The sequence below is a fragment of the Leuciscus leuciscus genome, assembly GCF_965113295.1.
Source record: "Leuciscus leuciscus genome assembly, chromosome: 6".
NCBI classification, from domain to species: Eukaryota; Metazoa; Chordata; class Actinopteri; order Cypriniformes; family Leuciscidae; genus Leuciscus; species Leuciscus leuciscus.
Genome location: NC_138730.1, coordinates 4,607,734 through 4,626,526, shown reverse-complemented (window position 1 = coordinate 4,626,526; position 18,793 = coordinate 4,607,734). Strand labels below are relative to the sequence as shown.

The 18,793-nt window shown below is 38.1% G+C and overlaps 1 protein-coding gene and 1 long non-coding RNA gene across 2 annotated transcripts in view; both read left to right on the top strand.

Moving 5' to 3' along the window:
* Nucleotides 1-18,793, top strand: part of LOC309501907 (uncharacterized protein) — a 427,051-nt gene that overhangs the window by 16,488 nt on the left and 391,770 nt on the right. Inside the window, exons 7-9 of the mRNA XM_082174163.1 lie at nt 1,073-1,246; nt 2,369-2,542; nt 9,063-9,233. Coding sequence (XP_082030289.1) covers nt 1,073-1,246; nt 2,369-2,542; nt 9,063-9,233 — 519 coding nt within the window. The remainder of the gene's footprint in view (nt 1-1,072; nt 1,247-2,368; nt 2,543-9,062; nt 9,234-18,793) is intronic.
* LOC309502045 lies at nt 3,032-8,125 on the top strand. Its single transcript, XR_014207087.1, has 4 exons — nt 3,032-3,536; nt 4,530-4,610; nt 4,711-4,860; nt 7,777-8,125. It is a non-coding gene; the product is annotated as an uncharacterized lncRNA (long non-coding RNA).

Here is an 18,793-nt window from a genome sequence, read left to right as displayed (position 1 = left end):
TAATATATTCATTACATTTATGAGCACTATAGTCTCTGAGTCTGAACAAACGACACGCGTCAGTTTAACACAGAAATAATAAAGGCATTTTAATCGGGTTTTTTTGGACAATTTTTTGTCCATTGTCCTTTTAATTGTCGTCTACATCATTGTGTTCTGTGTATCAGAATAATCCATTGTATCATCGCATTCATGATCAGATGTACGGCTATCAGTGTACGAGGTATCAGTGTCTTTATTTGCACATATATTTAATTTGAAGAAGAGTGGTGCTGGTTCATGTTTAGAACACTAGAGTATATGAAATATGTCCATAAAAACTTAAAAAGCACTTGCTCTGGTCCGTATATGAATTATATGATCCACCTCACGTTCAGCCAATCACACGCTCAGAATGCACGCTTCTACCTCACATTCAGCCAATCACGCGCTCCGAATGCACGCTTCTACCTCACATTCAGCCAATCACGCGCTCCGAATGCACGCTTCTACCTCACATTCAGCCAATCACACGCTCCGAAAGCACGCCTCTACCTCAGATACTGTGACGTCGCTTCCACTTTGCTTTTCAGCCCAGAAGAACCAAACTGCTCAGAAAAACACAAAAATAACCAAATTCCACTTATTGGTAATACTTATGAGTGCTTTTATTATTTTCAGTGATGTGCAGCCTGTACATATCTGTTCACATCTCAAAAATATGTGTTTTAGGGGGTTTCATGACCCTTTAAAAATTATGTGAAATGAATGTGTAAACTAGCATAAATAGATCAAGACAATCTTTGTATTGTTACAATGTTGGTAGTATATTTAAATGAACAATGTGTAGTCTTTCTCTGTGTTACCTGAACCTGGATATCCCTGTTTATTTGTCAGCAAAAGTCTGCTGGATGAAGCTAAACACGTTAGTTGATCATCATAAATCTGAGTCATTTTCTATTCTCTTTCTGTCTTTAGTCTGAGTCTATGCAGTATAAACTAAAACACTTTATACTCAATATCTGACATGAGAGACATGATGAGAGTTTTCTTTTCTTCTGTCTTATTTTCTTCTCTCTCTCTGTTAATGTAGTTTAAGAGTCTGTTATATGACAGATGAAGGTTGTTCTGATGTGACTTCAGCTCTGAAATCAAACCCGTCACACCTGAGAGAGCTGGACCTGAGCGGGAATAAACTAGGAGACTCTGGAGTGAAAAACCTCAGTGATCTACTGATGAACCCACAATTCAAGCTGGAGAAACTACAGTTAGTATCATTCTGTGTATTTCTCTGTCTTCAGTCTGAGTGATTGCAGTATTACAGAGAAACAGAGTCTCATCCTGACTTCAGCTCTGAAATCAAACCCGTCACACCTGAAAGAGCTGAATTAAACAGATTCGTATGTTACCGCAAGTTTTGCATCAGATTAGTGACGACTAATATTTTGGCACTAATTCAAGTGTACGTGTTTTGCAAAGACGTGAATTTCCGTTTAGGGCAAAAGTGCTGCTTGACCAACCTAAATCTAGGTGTGTCTTACCTCTGTTTTAATTTAATGTTACTTTAGATAAGTGTACGTGGGAAACCACGGCATGGCCAATCCAAAGCTATTATAAGACAAGTAAAGTCAGTTGACTTATATCTGTAGTAGTGGCCATACCTCTGCTGAAGTAAATGCTACTTTAATTTCAAGTTTATGCAATCACAGGGGCTATACCAAAGTATCTTTGATTGTGTAAGCGTGAATGCGACCGATCTCAGGTATATAGCAATTACCTCTGTTTAGTGACTGAAGCTGGTGAGATTATGATCGTGAGACCCACGTTAAACAAGGCGTGAGGACCTCTGAGCGACATAGCTTCCTAATATGAACAGGTAAAATATAAGTAAAGAGTTATATAGAACAATCAAATGTATTGTTAAACTATTATATAAATGACCAATATCCAATTGGCAATCTAACTGAAAATGGAGTCAGATATAAAATGGAGTCAGATATAAAATGGAGTCAGATATAAAATGGAGTCAGATATAAAATGGAGTCAGATATAAAATGGAGTCCGATAAAAGCCTGAATGGAATTAAATTACTTTGCCACGCGGAAAGACAGTAACACACAGAGACCTTCACCCGTTCTGGCGGAAACCCCCATTTGGACCGATAAACGGACTTACACAGTTTTAGATAATTGTAATCTGGAAAGTGATGTTGATGTCTAACATATTAAATATTTCTGTGACTTTTGTTTTGCCTCCATATTCAGTTGTCAGTTTTTGCAACTAACTTTCAATGCATTTGTACAAAGAACAAAATAAAATTCAAGTTTAAGGATTTATATTGTTCAGGTTTAACTGATTAATCAGCTGAATGCTTTCATTCCTGTTCTAGACTCTCTAACTGCAGTGTGACAGAAGAAGGTTATAAAGCTCTGGCTTCAGCTCTGAGATCAAACCCTTCACACCTGATAGAGCTGGATCTCACAGGAAATGATCCTGGACAATCAGGAGTGAAGAAGCTCAATGATTTACTACAGGATCCAGACTGTCAACTGAAGACACTGAGGTGAGACGGGATCAAATAATAAACTAAATTAGTTATATGGAGGCTGAATATTCATAACAAATATATTATTTTAGCTCTACAATTTGTTGCATCAAAATGATCAAGATCAGATCAGATGCTGCAGGTTCTGTCATGATGATGATAAACGTCAACACAGTTTAGTTGTGATACGAGCTAAAGGTCAAATAGACATTATGGGTCAGTATATGGGCTGCTATTCTGGAGTATACCTTGATAATTGAAATGCACAATTTTATTTTTGTGCACACTTCTCATCAAAATTCTAGATAACCTTTTAGTGAAATAGTTTTCTGAACACAATAGTTTTCCATCAAGCCCAGAGTCACTGCATCTCTCTACAGCAGGTCTATGAGTCTCCAGATGTTCACAAACATGCAGTTTCACAAGCCAGTTTTCTCTGTGCTGACGTTTCTCACTTCTCCTGCTTAAAAGCCAGAAAGATCTTAATTTCACACTCTGTATTTATACACTGTTAGCAATTGATGTAATTTTTACGATAAAATTTACAACAACATATTGTATTCATGTTTTTATTGTAAATACAAATGCATGATGGGAAATTTATGGACAGTCCTGTAATTTTGTTGTAACTACACTGTAGAAGCATTATTTTACAGCCACCGCATAGCATTGTGGGATTGCTGCGATTTGAATTTTGAAATTGCGCGGTACCGCGGTGGCCAACGGCACCAGAATCAAACACTTTTGGAAGAAGCAGCTTTTGGAAGGAACACATCTCAGGTATGAAACGTTAACATGAAATCTATTTTTATAAGTCTATGGATATATTAATACCGGTCATATGAGTGGTGATTGTTTCGTTTGGTTTTATTTCAGTGACATTAGCTTCTGTGACGTTCGCCCCGACTCGACTCGCTCACTCCCGGTAAAACAACACCATGAACTGACCGCGGTGAAGTGGCGTCTTCTTACTCAACCCATACGGAAAAAAGTTACCACATGCAGCTACAAGGTACGAGATATTCACAATTTTTCGCTTGGTATATTTCAGTAACATTAGCTAGAGTAATGTTAGATATAACGTTAGCTCAACTCGCCCCGCTCACTCCCGGGTAACGACGTTATAAACATGAACTGACCGCGGTGAAGCGGCGTCTTCTTTAAGTTACTCAATCCATAAAGAAAATGGTAACGTTACCACATGCAGATACACGGCACTATTTTCAATGGAAAAACAAAGATGGTGAGTAGAATCGAGTAGAGCTGAGCTTGTAACGTAGCCTAACGTTAATGGAAAACAACCACCACAATGACGATAGCTCAAATAACGTTAGCCCAGACTGTTAAAAATAAGCATTAACGTTAGCCCGATCAGTTAGCTCAGGTTATTATTGCATTGATTACACGTGCTACTGGACAGGCTGTCCTAACATTATTAGGACTTCTGCTTTGCTGTCTTGTAATCGGGGGTCTTGAAGCCGTGGTTTGCACACTAGCATAAACGAAGTTTGTAGATTTTACGGTCACTAAATAAACACAAGCAAATTTTTGTTGAAATATGGGTTTTAATTAAACGACAATGCTGGTATCTTTAATTATGTGAGTCAGCTATAACTGTGAGATAAGCTGAATATAGCATCTGGTATGCTCATATGTTATAACATTACTTTGTGCTTGGCAAACCAGGTTGGAAGAGCAGTCATGTAACTGTCTGTATCTAAAATAAACTGCGCGTGCGCAACTAAATCCAACCAGCATCGTCATAAAATTATTATTTTTTCCGGAGCCTGGGTTCTGTTGAAAAGCTTTCAATGCTCTAGCTCTTTGTCTTCAGAAAAGGCAGCAAATTATCAGTAGTATTAAAATTAAGTTAACCATTTTGTTTGTCTCAAATTACATGTGGCTGCCTGGCAGACTATATGGACTAAAATAATAATAGATTTTTTATTTGGTATTTGTGTAATTGGTAATACATTTGGTAATGTTTACGTTTTTTATTCCCTAGCCTAGCCCTCTGCCACAGCTGCTGATATCCAGAGAGAGAGAGAGAGAGACCTATCCAGCACACCTTGCTAAATTGTGCAAGGTATATTCTTCCATTATTTTATAGAGTAGTTCACTTTTAAATGAAAATTACCCCATGATTTACTCACCTTTTATTATCATATTGTGTTAATGCATTTCAGAAGAGACACTAATAGCAACAAGTGTTCATAGAAGGAACAGTTGTGATGGGGCCCAAATCAGTCTTTTGAATGGAGTGGCTGAAACCTTCGCTGCTTACTATGTGTTCAACATGCAGTATCCTAAAGACGCCTCAGGGACTTTATACAAAGGTATGTTTAAACTGTTTACACACTAATAAAGAAAATGAGGTAACACTTTACGGTAAGGGTACATTAATTATCATGAATTCATGTATAAATTCATGCATGAATTACGCATTCATTCATGCATTAATATCTCATGAATCATCAGGAAATAACACAAGTTCAACGTTTTTCATTCATGACTTCATGAGTGAACAACACCTTAATAAAAAAATTTACTAAGATGAGTATATCATCATGAATTATGATTTATTACGCATGATCGTGATGCTTTTCTTTGTTCACAGTTATGCGACCATTAGCACATTGTTCATCAGTGTTTCTAAGGACCAAAGAAAACACTGTGAACAAAGAAAACATCATGATCATGCGTAATAAATCATAATTCATGATGATTTACCCATCTTAGTTATTGTTTTAATTAAGGTGTTGTTCACCCATGAAGTCATGAATGAAAACGTTGAACTCGTGTTAGTTCCTGATGATTCATGAGATATGAATGCATAATTCATGCATGAATTTATACATGAATTCATGATAATTCATGTCCCCTTACTGTAAAGTGAATCCATCATTCTCATATGTAACGTCCCATGAATTATTACCTTATTACCAGTATTGTTAGGTTCTATGATATATTCTATGCAATGATGTCAATAGATAGGTTTCCATCCAATTAAAACATAACTTTTAAACGCATTCGTAAAAATTTGGCAAAAAAACCCTCTAATTGGAGAGCAGTTCAATCAACTCTGTTATGCGAATTATAAATGGTCACGCACCTAGGAGTCGTGAACAGCTGTGGGATCAAAACGTAAGGTTGACAGGGCAACTTGAAACACCTGATATAATTGCAAAAAATGCAAATTTGTCAATCCACATAGAAGTTTTTGTTCACATTAGAATATTTTATGTGAATTTTAACCGTTTCCAGTCAGGATTTCTTTTTCAAATCGTTAAAATGTGCATTAAAAAGTTGGATGGAGACCCACCTATTGCTGTTAAGTGTCTGTTCTATAGTAGAATAGTATATATATATATAGTATATAGTATAGTACTGTATATATAGTAGTATAGTACACTGCTCAAAAAAATAAAGGGAACACTTTTTAATCAGAGAATATCATCAAGTCAGTTAAACTCCTGGGATATTGATCTGGTCAGTTAAGTAACAGAGGGGGTTGGTAATCAGTTTCAGCTGCTTTAGTGTTAATGACATTAACAGCAGGTCCACTAGATGGGCAACAGTGAGACAACCCCCAAAACAGGAATGGTTTTACAGGTGGAGGCCACTGAAATTGTTTTCCCTACTCATCTTTTCGGACTGTTTTTCACCAGTTTTGCATTTGGCTAGGGTCAGTGTCACTACTGGTAGCATGAGGCGATACCTGGACCCTACAGAGGTTGCGCAGGCAGTCCAGCTCCTTCAGGATGGCTCATCAATACGTGCCATTGCCAGAAGGTTTGCTGTGTCTCCCAGCACAGTCTCAAGAGCATGGAGGAGATTCCAGGAAGACAGACAGCTACTCTAGGAGAGCTGGACAGGGCCGTAGAAGGTCCTTAACCCATCAGCAGGACCGGTATCTGCTCCTTTGTGCGAGGAGGAACATGATGAGCACTGCCAGAGCCCTACAAAATGACCTCCAGCAGGCCACTGGTGTGAATGTCTCTGACCAAACAATCAGAAACAGACTTCATGAGGGTGGCCTGAGGGCCCGACGTCCTCTAGTGGGCCCCGTGCTCACTGCCCAGCACCAGGGAGCTCGATTGGCATTTCCCATTGAACACCAGAATTGGCAGGTCCGCCACTGGTGCCCTGTGGTTTTCACAAATGAGAGCAGGTTCACCCTGAGCACGTGACAGACAGGAAAGGGTCTGGAGAAGCCGTGGAGAATGTTATGCTGCCTGTAACATTGTTCAGCATGACCGGTTTGGTGGTGGGTCAGTGATGGTCTGGGGAGGCATATCCATGGAGGGATGCATAGACCTCTGCAGGCTAGACAATGGCACCCTGACTGCCATTAGGTATCGGGATGAAATCCTTGGATCCATTGTCAGACCCTATGCTGGTGCAGTGGGTCCTGGGTTCCTCCTGGTGCACAACAATGCCCGGCCTCATGTGGCGAGAGCATGCAGGCAGTTCCTGGAGGATGAAGGAATGATACCATTGAAGGGCCACCACGCTCACCTGACCTACATCCAATAGAACACCTCTGGGACATTGTGTTTTGGTCCATCTGACATCACCTGGTTGCACCTCAGACTGTCCAGGAGCTCAGTGATGCGCTGGTCCAGATCTGGGAGGAAATACCCCAGGACACCATCCGTCGTCTCATTAGGAGTATGCCCCGACGTTGTCAGGCATGCATACAAGCACGTGGGGGCCATACAAACTACTGAGTACCATTTTGAGTTGCTGCAATGAAATTTCAGCAAAATTGACAAGCCTGCTACATCATTTTTTCACTTAGATTTCCGGGGTGTCTTTGAATTCAATCCTCTGTAGGTTGATCATTTTCATTTCCATCAAACGATGTGGCATCCTTTCGTTCATAACACATTACCCAGTCCATATTAGTATAGATATCCAGCATGACATTTTTCTCCATTGAGATCTGATGTGTTTTCAAAGTGTTCCTTTAATTTTTTTGAGCAGTGTATATATAGTAGTGTCTGTTCTATAGTTTCCCCTGCAGGACATAATTTGTGTAAACAGAAGAGACTGACGGACAACAGTTTAACATTACAACTTTCATTAATTCATTAAATTAAATTGTATGGTTAAAGTTGTTAATGTTAAATAAATACATCAAAGTCATTTTATTTTATGAGCAAGTAGGTTACTTATGTTTTTTACACAGTATTTGTCATTATTTAACAGATATGAAAACTTTAACTTTTTTCCTCTCTCTCGGTTTTCAGAGCTTTTTGTGGAATCCACTCCCAGACGGGCAGTAAAGCCGAGAAGAGACACAGGCTCAACGCTCCTGTTTGCACCCTCCTAAGAAAACTGGACTTTGAGTTGATGGGATAGTAACATGAACAACTTCCCCTATGCAGTTCAAGTCTGGCTGGACACCTTTGTTCCATATCATCGTGTTCCCCCTGACGATAGGCTGCCTGGACGTCTGGAAGTGAGCTTCTTCATTAAAGGGATACTCCACTTTTTTGGAAATAGGCTCATTTTACAACTCCCCCAGAGTTAAACAGTTGAGTTTTACCGTTTTCTAATCCATTCAGCTGATCTCCGGGTCTTTAGAAGAATGTCAGAGTTTTTGGTCCCATTGACTTCCATAGTATATATTTTTTCCTACTATGGGACAATGGGACCAAAAACTGTCTGGTTACTGACATTCTTCTTGGTCCCATTGACTTTCATAGTAGGAAAAAATATATACTATGGAAGTCAATGGGACCAAAAACTCTGACATTGTTCTAAAGACCCGGAGATCGGCTGAATGGATTCGAAAACGGTAAAACTCAACTGTTTAACTCTGGTGGAGTTGTAAAATGAGCCTATTTCCAAAAAAAGTGGAGTATCCCTTTAAAAGTAAAATTTTGTTTGTGTGTGATAAAGTGGATACTTTTGTAATATGTATTTTTGCACAGTTTGTTAATAAAAAAAAAAGAAAATATACCATTGTTGTGTTTTTAATTGGCCAATACGGAAAATGACAGCTTTTTACTTGTAATATTTATACTTGTAATGTTTTACAGTATATTGATTTGTCCTGTGAAATTACAGGAAATTCCTGGCTACTGAGTTGCCGTAAATATAACATTTTGCTGTAATATTTACAGTATTCTATCCTGTGAAATTACAGGAAATTCCTGGCAAATACCCATAAATTTACATGATTATTGTAATTAATTACAGTAGGGATGTTGTATTAAGTATTACAATAACAGTCCTGTATACTGTTTACAGTAAATTTACGGCAACTATTAGCCAGGAATTTCCTGTAAAATTACAAGAAATTTCTAACAGTGTACTGAAAACCATGATCTAGTGAGCTTTTGCCCTTCTGCTCTGTGAGACGTTTCTGCTCTTATGAGTTTGCTTTAGGACTGAGTGTCGCTCTAGTTTCTTTTAAATGTATATTTATTTGTGTATTTAAATGTTCAAAGAATTTTTTTTATTATATCGTATCAATCGTTTTTGTAATGCAACAGACATTTAGTTGAGAACTGAATTGCCTCTTCTGCAGGGTTTTGAGTCCTGCTGCAGAGGAAGCCTGTCAGTATGTGAATAGAGTTGTGGGTAAAAACCCGTTACTCCAGAAAGAGCTGAATCTGAGTGGACATGAACTAGGAGACACACGAGTGAATCAGATTGCTGCTCTACTGCAGGATAAACACTGTCAACTCAACACACTGATGTGAGTATTGCTCATTTATTTTTAATATTACTTTCAGAAATGTTCATAACTGCTTTCAATTCAATGTTTGTATTTCCCGAAATGTAAAATGTCTAATTTTGGTGCAGCATATACTGTAACTTGTAAAAATTGAACAAGTGCATTTTAAAAGTCTGTGATCAGTATCTGCCTGTAATAAGATCCACTGAACGCTAGTGATGGGCGCTTTCGAAACACACTTCATGAAGCTACGAAACCTTTACGAATCTTTTGTTTCGAATCAGTGGTTCAGAGTGTGTTTCAAACTACCAAAGTCACATGATTTCAGTAAACGAGGCCTAGTTACATCATAATGGTTTGGAAACATTTGGAAATGTCAATGGTTCACCACTGGGGGCGATGATCTCTGTGAACCCATGAATCATGCAGATTTACTGAGACTGAACAAGTGTCTGTGGGATTATTTATACATTTGTAGAGGTTTTAATTAGACACTAGTATAATTAAAATGAATAATAGTAGTTAAAGGGTTAGTTCACCCAAAAATGAAAATTCTGTCAGTAATTACTCACCCTCATGTTGTTCCAACCGCGTAAGACCTTCGTTCATCTTCGGAACACAAATTAAGATATTTTTGATGAAATCTGAGAGCTGATCACTTCTCCATAGGCTGCTAGGTGGCCCAAACTTGCTGGCCCAGAAAAGTTATTAAAGAGATCGTTAATATAGTCCAAGTGACTACAGTGGCTCAATCCTAAGTATATCAAGCGACGAGAATACTTTTTGTGCGCAAAAACAAACAAAAATAACGACTTTATTCCACTATTCATTTCCTTCTCTCTGGGCCTCGTAGTGTTTTTGCACAGCGCGTCTGTGTTACACGTCACCACGTATGCTCACTATTGGCCGACGCTGGTCATGTGTGTGACGCGCAGCGCAAAAACACTACGTGAACCAACTAGAGGCCCAGAGAGAAGGAAATGAATAGTGGAATAAAGTCGTTATTTTTGTTTGTTTTTGCGCACAAAAAGTATTCTCGTCGCTTGATATACTTAAGATTGAGCCACTGTAGTCACTTGGACTATATTAACGATCTCTTTAAAGGGATAGTTCACTTTGAAATAAATTTTTGGTATGTTTTAGCTTACCTCAAGTGCATCCAAGATGTAGGTGTCTTTTTTTCCGCAGTAGTTTCAATTTTGATATTTTTAGGTCAAACCGTTCTTGTCTGTCAGTCATATAATGCAGGTCTATGGTCACTTGTCTCAAAGAGCATGCACAGAGTCCAAATTAAACAATTCCCCATCGTAAGTACACATTGATGGCCTAAGACACGAAACGAGCGGTTTGTGTGAGAAAACGAACAGTATTTATATCGTTTTTACCACTTATACACAGCCATGTCCAAGTGATCTGATCTGACGTGTACGCAGACTGGTGCATAGATATATACACACTAGATGTTGCCTTGTCTACGGCAGTTCATTGGAACGAATGTCTTTAAGGCGACATCTAGTGTATAACATGAGGGTGAGTAATTACTGACAGAATTTTCATTTTTGGGTGAACTAACCCTTTAATAGTTTCTTATTGGCCTCCGATCCATAAAATAAACAAAACAAGCACTGAAAATTGATAAAAGAGCACATTTTATACAAACACTTGATATTTAATCATATTAGATAATTAGTTCATTGCATTTGATAGATTTTACTTTCAATAAAACATTTGTAATGGGTTTGAGGTGTTTTTATGCAGTTTTTGGCCTGAGTTTCGAAACTACACGCTTAGACTAACGCTTCAAAACAGTGAAGTATTTTGCAAAGAAATTGGTTTAATTGATTTGAAGTTTTGAAAAGCTTTGTTTCTCCCATCACTACTGAACGCAAGTGCAGCTTTATTCAAATAAACGTGAACAAAACTAAAAAAACAAAGACTTGACTGAGAAACATGAAGGTCACCAACAGCAGTTACAGGGAACAAAGCCAGACAGAAGACAATGCTAACATGAAGGCAGGGCCGTACGCAGGGTTTTATAAAAACTGAGGTCCCACAATTGATGTTGCTAGGGGGGTTCAGGGGAAATTTAGATTTTCCTGATCTACACATGTGCAATTTAAGGTGTTTGAAGGACAAAAAAATTGGATATCAATAGCTTTAAAAGCATGTCAGTGGACAGTAGCATAAATTATTTGTTAAGCAGAAAACAGATTCTTAAACATGAGAATCAGGGTAAATGTTGCAATGAATGATCCACACTACAGAATTGAAATGCAGAAATGTTATGCTTATTGTTGACAAAAAACAATCACTTATTCCAAACAGGAATGAGAAATGATTCAATGATTATTTTGCATAGATGTTACATTTCAATCAAACGCCAATGCAGTGTCCAGAGGCATATGAGCAATATGTATGAGCATCAAAGATCAGTTTCAGCAACGTGTTTCTTTCCTGAATTAATCAATGTTTTTGGACTAATCAGTTCAATTAATGGTTCAATTGCTCACTCATAAAGACAGTCACGTGTCGCCCCCTTCTGGCTTAATGATGCAAGTTTCACAAACACAGACAAGTGGAGTAATACAGTGAAAAGTCCCAGTGCTGATACTGGTGAAATATGCAAACACATTCGAGGTATACAAATATATATGTATACAATAATACTAATAGGTGCTTGTGCTGTTAAATTGAGCTTATAGTTTCCGCTGTAATAGTGAAGAACATATATCTGTGTTAAATATGAATCCATTGTAATAATGATAATCTCACCCTGGGCACAGTGTGCAATACCTGCTCTTCCTCTCTCATCTCCATCACATTCTCTCTTTCTTCTACTCTCAGTCTCCTTATCTTCACCTGTATATCTTCCCTTCCCAAAGCTGAGCTTTGATTGATACAGTCTTTGCAAACTGATTATTTCTGTGGGTTGTTTAAAACTTCTATTGTAAAACAGCTGTTTAGTTTCGCTGCTTACATCATATCTCACACTTTATGAGCGTTAACTGAAGCGTGTCGTGAAGCGTCGCGCTGGAATTCGAGCTATAACACACATTTCTTTATTAATGACAACATTGTGGTTTACAGTGTATTAAAGGACAATTCCGGTATTTAACACTTTGAGTCTATTTTGTAGTTTGTTTTGGATGAACAAGAGTGGTGGACAAAGAAATTTTGACAATGGGTCCTGTCTCGACTTTTTGACTATTTTAGAATTGCCCATGACCGCTTTAGAATGGGAGTCTATGGCCATGTGTTGATTTAAAAATCTTGCTTTCCCCTGTTGTTTAATTTCATGGAAACAGACACCAGTGATTTTGCCAAGAGATATCTTATTTATTTGGGTTATAAAACATAGGAGGAAGAGACAATGGACCAAGCGAAGGTCTAATTCAGCTTCTCAGTCATCTTTCCTACATTTCCATCTCTTCCTGATTTTCGGACAAACAGGGCTTGGTTTTTATATCCCTGACCAAGGAAAAAACTACATCACTATAGGAACACATACATTCAGCAGAAGAACATATGGTTTCCATTAACGTTGGAATGTATTCCCCTTATACTATGCTTGATGAAAAACTGCATATACATTTCAGTCCAGCAGCACACTCAAGTCCAAAGTCTCCCAAAGTCTCTCCCACATATTCACAAAATACAATGAGTACAAATAATTATGAATGTATATAAAGAGTATAAAAGAGATACATAATACTACTGATTATGAATATTAATAAAAGGTAAAAAAGTAATAATAAAACTAAAAACATTAAATGATGAAATTTGAGTCTTCACCATGCACAAACATGCCCTTAAAACAACCCTTAACGTTCGTTTTCAAAACTGTTCAACTCACCGAGTGGTTAGTGGTGTTCGTTGATGTTCCAAAACAAGTAGCGTAGCGAAATACAGTTTCTGTCGTGTTTTATTTGGCATTTTGTAAAATCCCATTGATTTCCGTTGGAGGACTCATTGCTCGTTGATATTACTGCGCTACCGGAGACGGAAAGGGGGCTGTTTACATTTGGTTGTAGTCTTTTAGGTCTTTTCGCTCGGTTCTCTGTCTTTCAGAAGGCTAGCGTGAGCAGAGCAACGGAAGTTTCGGAAGAGCGGAAGTTTATACGCAGTTGTGAGGTATCTGAAAAAATAGTTCCACTATAGAAAAATAAACGGATTGAAATCATACATTGCGGCGATATATTTGTTTTTAATCATCAACGAACACCACTAACTACTCGGTGAGTTGAACAGTTTTGAAAACGAACGTTAAGGGTTGTTTTAAGGGCATGTTTGTGCATGGCCATAGACTCCCATTCTAAAGCGGTCATGGGCAATTCTAAAATAGTCAAAAAGTCGAGACAGGACCCATTGTCAAAATTTCTTTGTCCACCACTCTTGTTCATCCAAAATAAACTACAAAATAGACTCAAAGTGTTAAATACCGGAATTGTCCTTTAAGCACACAAGAAACTCCTGAACACAATGAACCACATTTGTCCCAGTGAGCAAACCAAAGGTGACATTGACACGAAAGAACCTGAAAGTGTCATGAAACCCTGTTTTAGCTGGTCGTTCACATCTCAGAGCTGGAAAAGTCTGAGGAAATGTGTGTGTAAAGCTGTAGAAAAGTGGGAGTGTAGAGGGCGGGAAAAGGGGAGACAACAACCAATAAAACACAGACCTGCAACACACTCATTACACAGACACATGAATATTAATATATGACAGCAGAGGAAAAAAATAAATGGATCTGAAGGCACCTTGATGCATTTTAAAAATATAACAGAGTCGCTCAGAACCGGCTGACGTACAGAATCGTTCTCTCCAGCCCCGGCAGCCAATCACACGCTCTGAAAGCACACTTCTACCTCACATTCAGCCAATCACACGCTCCGAAAGCACACTTCCACCTCAGATACCGTGACGTCGCTTCCACTTTACTTTTCAGCCCGGAAGAACCAAATTGCTCAGAAAAACACAAAAATAACCAATTTCCACTTATTGGTAATACTTATGAGTGCTTTTAATATTTTCAGTGATGTGCAGCCTGTACATATCTGTTCACATCTCAAAAATGTGTTTTAGGGGGTTTCATGACCCTTTAAAAATGATGTGAAATTAATGTGTAAACTAACATAAATAGATCAAGACAACATTTGTATTGTTACAATGTTGGTAGTATATTTAAATGAACAATGTGTAGTCTTTCTCTGTGTTACCTGAACCTGGATATCCCTGTTTATTTGTCAGCAAAAGTCTGCTGGATAAAGCTAAACACGTTAGTTGATCATCATAAATCTGATTAATTTTCTTTAATTGTCTTCAGTCTGTGGAATTGCAGTATTACAGAGAAACAGAGTCTCATCCTGACTTCAGCTCTGAAATCAAACCCATCACACCTGAGAGAGCTGGACTTGAGCAGGAATAAACTAGGAAACACAGGAGTGAAGCACTTATGTGCCGTACTGAAGGATTCACACTGTAAACTGGAGAGATTGAGGTCAGTCACATTCACATACAAGAATCAAAATGCTTAAAATCACTTCAACAGTTTAAACTAAAACACTTTATACTCAATATCTCACAATGAGTCTGAGTTCACATTATATTTCTGCAAACATTTTCACCTTAAAATTCTTCACATTCATGATTTGTTTGTAAGATAATCTCTCTTCCTCTGTTTGTGTCTTTCTAGACTATATGACTGTGGCATTACAGATGTTTCTTCTTTAACTCAGTCTTTGACTAACTCAAAAGCACTGCAGTTTTTAAAAGAGCTTGAACTGAGAGGCAATAAGATAGGAGACTCAAAGCAGCGGCTCAGAGACGTGATACGAGACTCAAACTGTGTCCTGAGGTGAGGAAACATCACTGAGATATTAAAGAGATCTTCATTTACCTCTGATATGTGAACAAACCTTTCAAACATTCGTGAAAGGAAATTATCATTAAGCTTTATTGCAACAAAGGGTTTGTGTGAGAACAAAATGTGAAGTTATTGAAATGTTTCACACAAAGGAGTAAAGAGAACAAAAGCTCACTGTCACAGCTTTATACATCAACACCTGCTTTATTAACTGTGTCAGTAGAAGTGAATCATTTCAGTGTGAAAACAGACTTGGTCAGATTGTAGGAAAACGCTGCACTCCTGCTAAAATCAGTGCAGTTCCAGCTTCAGCTCACAGCGTCCAGCTCACATGAGAAATGTCTCTGTCTCTAGTGTGTTTTTACTGTGACAAGCAACACGTCACACTACTTTACACTTACTTTACTCTCAGTGATTTACTAAGAGTCTACAAACATGTTTAAACTAGAGGACAAACGGCTTTAACTAAAGGTTTGTGTTTGAACTCAAAATAACATTTGTATTTGCTCCCTGTGGTTTATTCCATACGCCGTACACTCATTAGTTTCTCCTTTACAGAGACTCAATAGGAGTCGCACCGACACACACACACAAACATATGAACATCATTCAGGTTTTACATCTATTATATTATAAAACACAAATATCTGTGCAAGATCATGTGAAGTCGGTAATTAATCTGATTACAGGAATTCAGTTTGACTTATTTTTACTAAAAAACAGTAATTGAAATATAATTTTGCACTTTGTTCCACTGAACACTGATTGTTTTCTCTTCTGTTCCACTTTACAGAGTCGATGAAGATCGATTGCCAAACGTCAGTGGATTGTTGACATCAAGGTTTAAATCTATGAAATGGTCATGAGAGGAGCAGAAACCATCAGGTGATCCACAGAAGAGTCTCACTACTGTCTATGAGGAGAAATAAATGTGTAAATGTGTTTCATACAGGTGGAAGAGACTCAGACTTCACAATTAAATAAAGCAGCGTGTGTGTTAGCATGCGTATTAGAAACGTGATATTGAATGAATAATGCTGGTTTATTATTCAGCCAAATGATGGTTTAGTTGTAATTAAAGGTGGAACAGAGGAAGAAGCTCAGATGATGTCAGCAGAAATCTTCAGTATCAGGCCTGCAAATATAATAATGTTTGGATTGAACTCATCCATAGTTATTAAAATATTTCTAATCATGAACGTGATTGTCAAGTATTCATGGGTTTCATCCGGTCCCTTTCCACAGGTGTATAAAATCAAGCACCTAGATTATGAATGCAGACAAAAAATGTTTATTGTATATGAAGTTAGTTATGTGTGTGTCTGTTACTAATGCACAGATCTACAGTATATTGTCTTTGTTCTGTGGATGAAGTCTCTTCTCCTCTACAGAACGACTAAACATGTTTACCAGTTAACAGCATTTGTGTGTGTTTCACTCGCTCCTCAGATAGCAGACGGATGTGGGCCACTTCAGGCAATGATGCGGCACTCATGGCCTTCTTATGGCCCGAATGACTAATCTGGGTGTAAACCAAATATGGCCCACATATGTTGAGGCAAATGTGGCCCAGTTATCTTAAAACATAACTGGGCCAGTTTTGGCAAAGATGAGGGACTATAATCACTGTGAATCTGAATGTGAACCTAAAGTGGCCCACACATTGCCACAGCAATATGGCCCGATTACATTGCAAAATAATTTGGACAACATTTGGCAAATCAATTGCACAGTTAGCACTGGCTAACCAGGGTGTAAGCCTAATGGCACAGTAAGCAGTGTGTGTGTGTGTGTGTGTGTGTGTGTGTGTGTGTGTGTGTGTACTGTGCAGCACAAACACAGATGTGCACTAGCTCTTACAGTCAGTTAACTTATGTTGTACATGTTGGTAGAGTCCAGAAATAACAATAGCCTATCAGTATTGATAAATTAATTTATGAGTGAGTAAATGAATGACAAATCCGCACAAACTGCTATGAGAACATTTTACTGTTATTTTAAAATTATCCTTTTTCAACCCTTTTTTTATTATTCATCCATGACACACACACACACACACAACATTCTGATTTGCTAGAAAACCCTTTGGCTTCTACTTTGTTAGAGATAAGTTAAGTCAAGTATAGTTGATCTCTATTTTTATTTATTTATTTATTTTTAATCAAATATGCTCTATGCACAAACACTGCTGACGTATTTCTGGTAGAATCTCAGCCAGCGTCTTTACTTCCGCATAGCGCTTTCTATTGAGAGTGAGGAGTTGTCGTCATGGTATAGAGCCCCTCCCCTCGATATCACGGTATCTCGCGGGATCCTCACCCTCTCCGCCATGTTGGCAGGATTCCGGCGGCAAAACATGATTGTTTACATGTGTTGTTAACTCGGTTGTAGAGGAGGTTCTTGCAATTCCGCACTGTTTTACCATGCCTGGAAGTAAAAACTGCTCCAGTGTTTGTCACAAGAAGCCAAGCGCCGACATTAGGCATTTCTCAATAGCAAGTAGCCAAAGTTCGGACTTCAATGCCAAGTCCAGCTCAGGAAATTGACTCCCGAGGACGCGAGTCCAGTTATTCTGCTGATGGAACAGCGCGTTCTTCAGAGCGTCACTCAGCTCGCTCTGCTAACGTTACTCCGGTTATCTCTGTATGTATATTTTAGGCAACAATAAAACGAAATATGTTATGAAACACCACACTGCCTCTTTTCGTTTTCATTTAAAGAAATCTTAAACATTATAGCCACACAAATGTGGTTCAGGCAACGCGTATTGATTATATTCACTACATGTAACGTTTGCCTATTTATAACAAAACATTTTTTTTAACACAACCCTGCCTCTTTTCGTTTAAATTTAAAAAAATGTTTACTTATGAATATGGTTCAGGCAATATGTGCACTTGTACTCTGATCATCTTCACTGTAATAAAATAAAAAATTACAAAACTAAACCCTGTCTCTTTTTGTTAAATTTCAGTTTTATCAATAATAGCCATTATAAAAGTAGCCTATAAGTAAAAAGTACAAGAAGCTATACAATAAGAAATAAAGCAAACAATTCAGTCAAACATACAAAGTCAGCGCTCTAGTCTAACGTTACAACAACGGTAAAGTTAAATAGCCTAACGTTAAATATAAAGTTTTCACTTATTATTTCACTTAGCCCTCAGTTTGGCAAGGGAACAAATGATAGATTCACAAGACCAAAGATCGCCCGTTAGGTCTACACAAGATGAATTATATCTCATGTTATATCTTCTCCAAATACCGCTGTTTTGCGCTTGGTGTGAGCTTGTTCCTTTAAAGATGAACTGAACTGAAAACTTGAGTAAAGGTGATATAACAGATGTATTTTATTTATTCTCATTGGTACAGTTATTAAAATGGCAGAATTTATTAAAAGGGATAAAATGGTATGTTGAAAATGTTGTTGTAGTTACACGGGCGCCGCCATGTTGGATTTCAGCATTCCGCTACGTCACTGGCATGGTAAGCTACTCTGTTGCTAACCGACACAAGCAGAGCAGCCATAGCATGTACATAGTCTGAGGCTAGCTGACATGGCTGAGGAAACAGAAACAGGTCTAGGGGGGGTTCATACTGTATAGTACGGAGCCCGGGAAGTCACCTGTGGGAGAAAAAAAACTATCCGTGGCGACGGTTTTGCAATCCGTCCTCTCAGTTAATAAACCGTACTCACGAATTCTCAAACTGTTCCCTC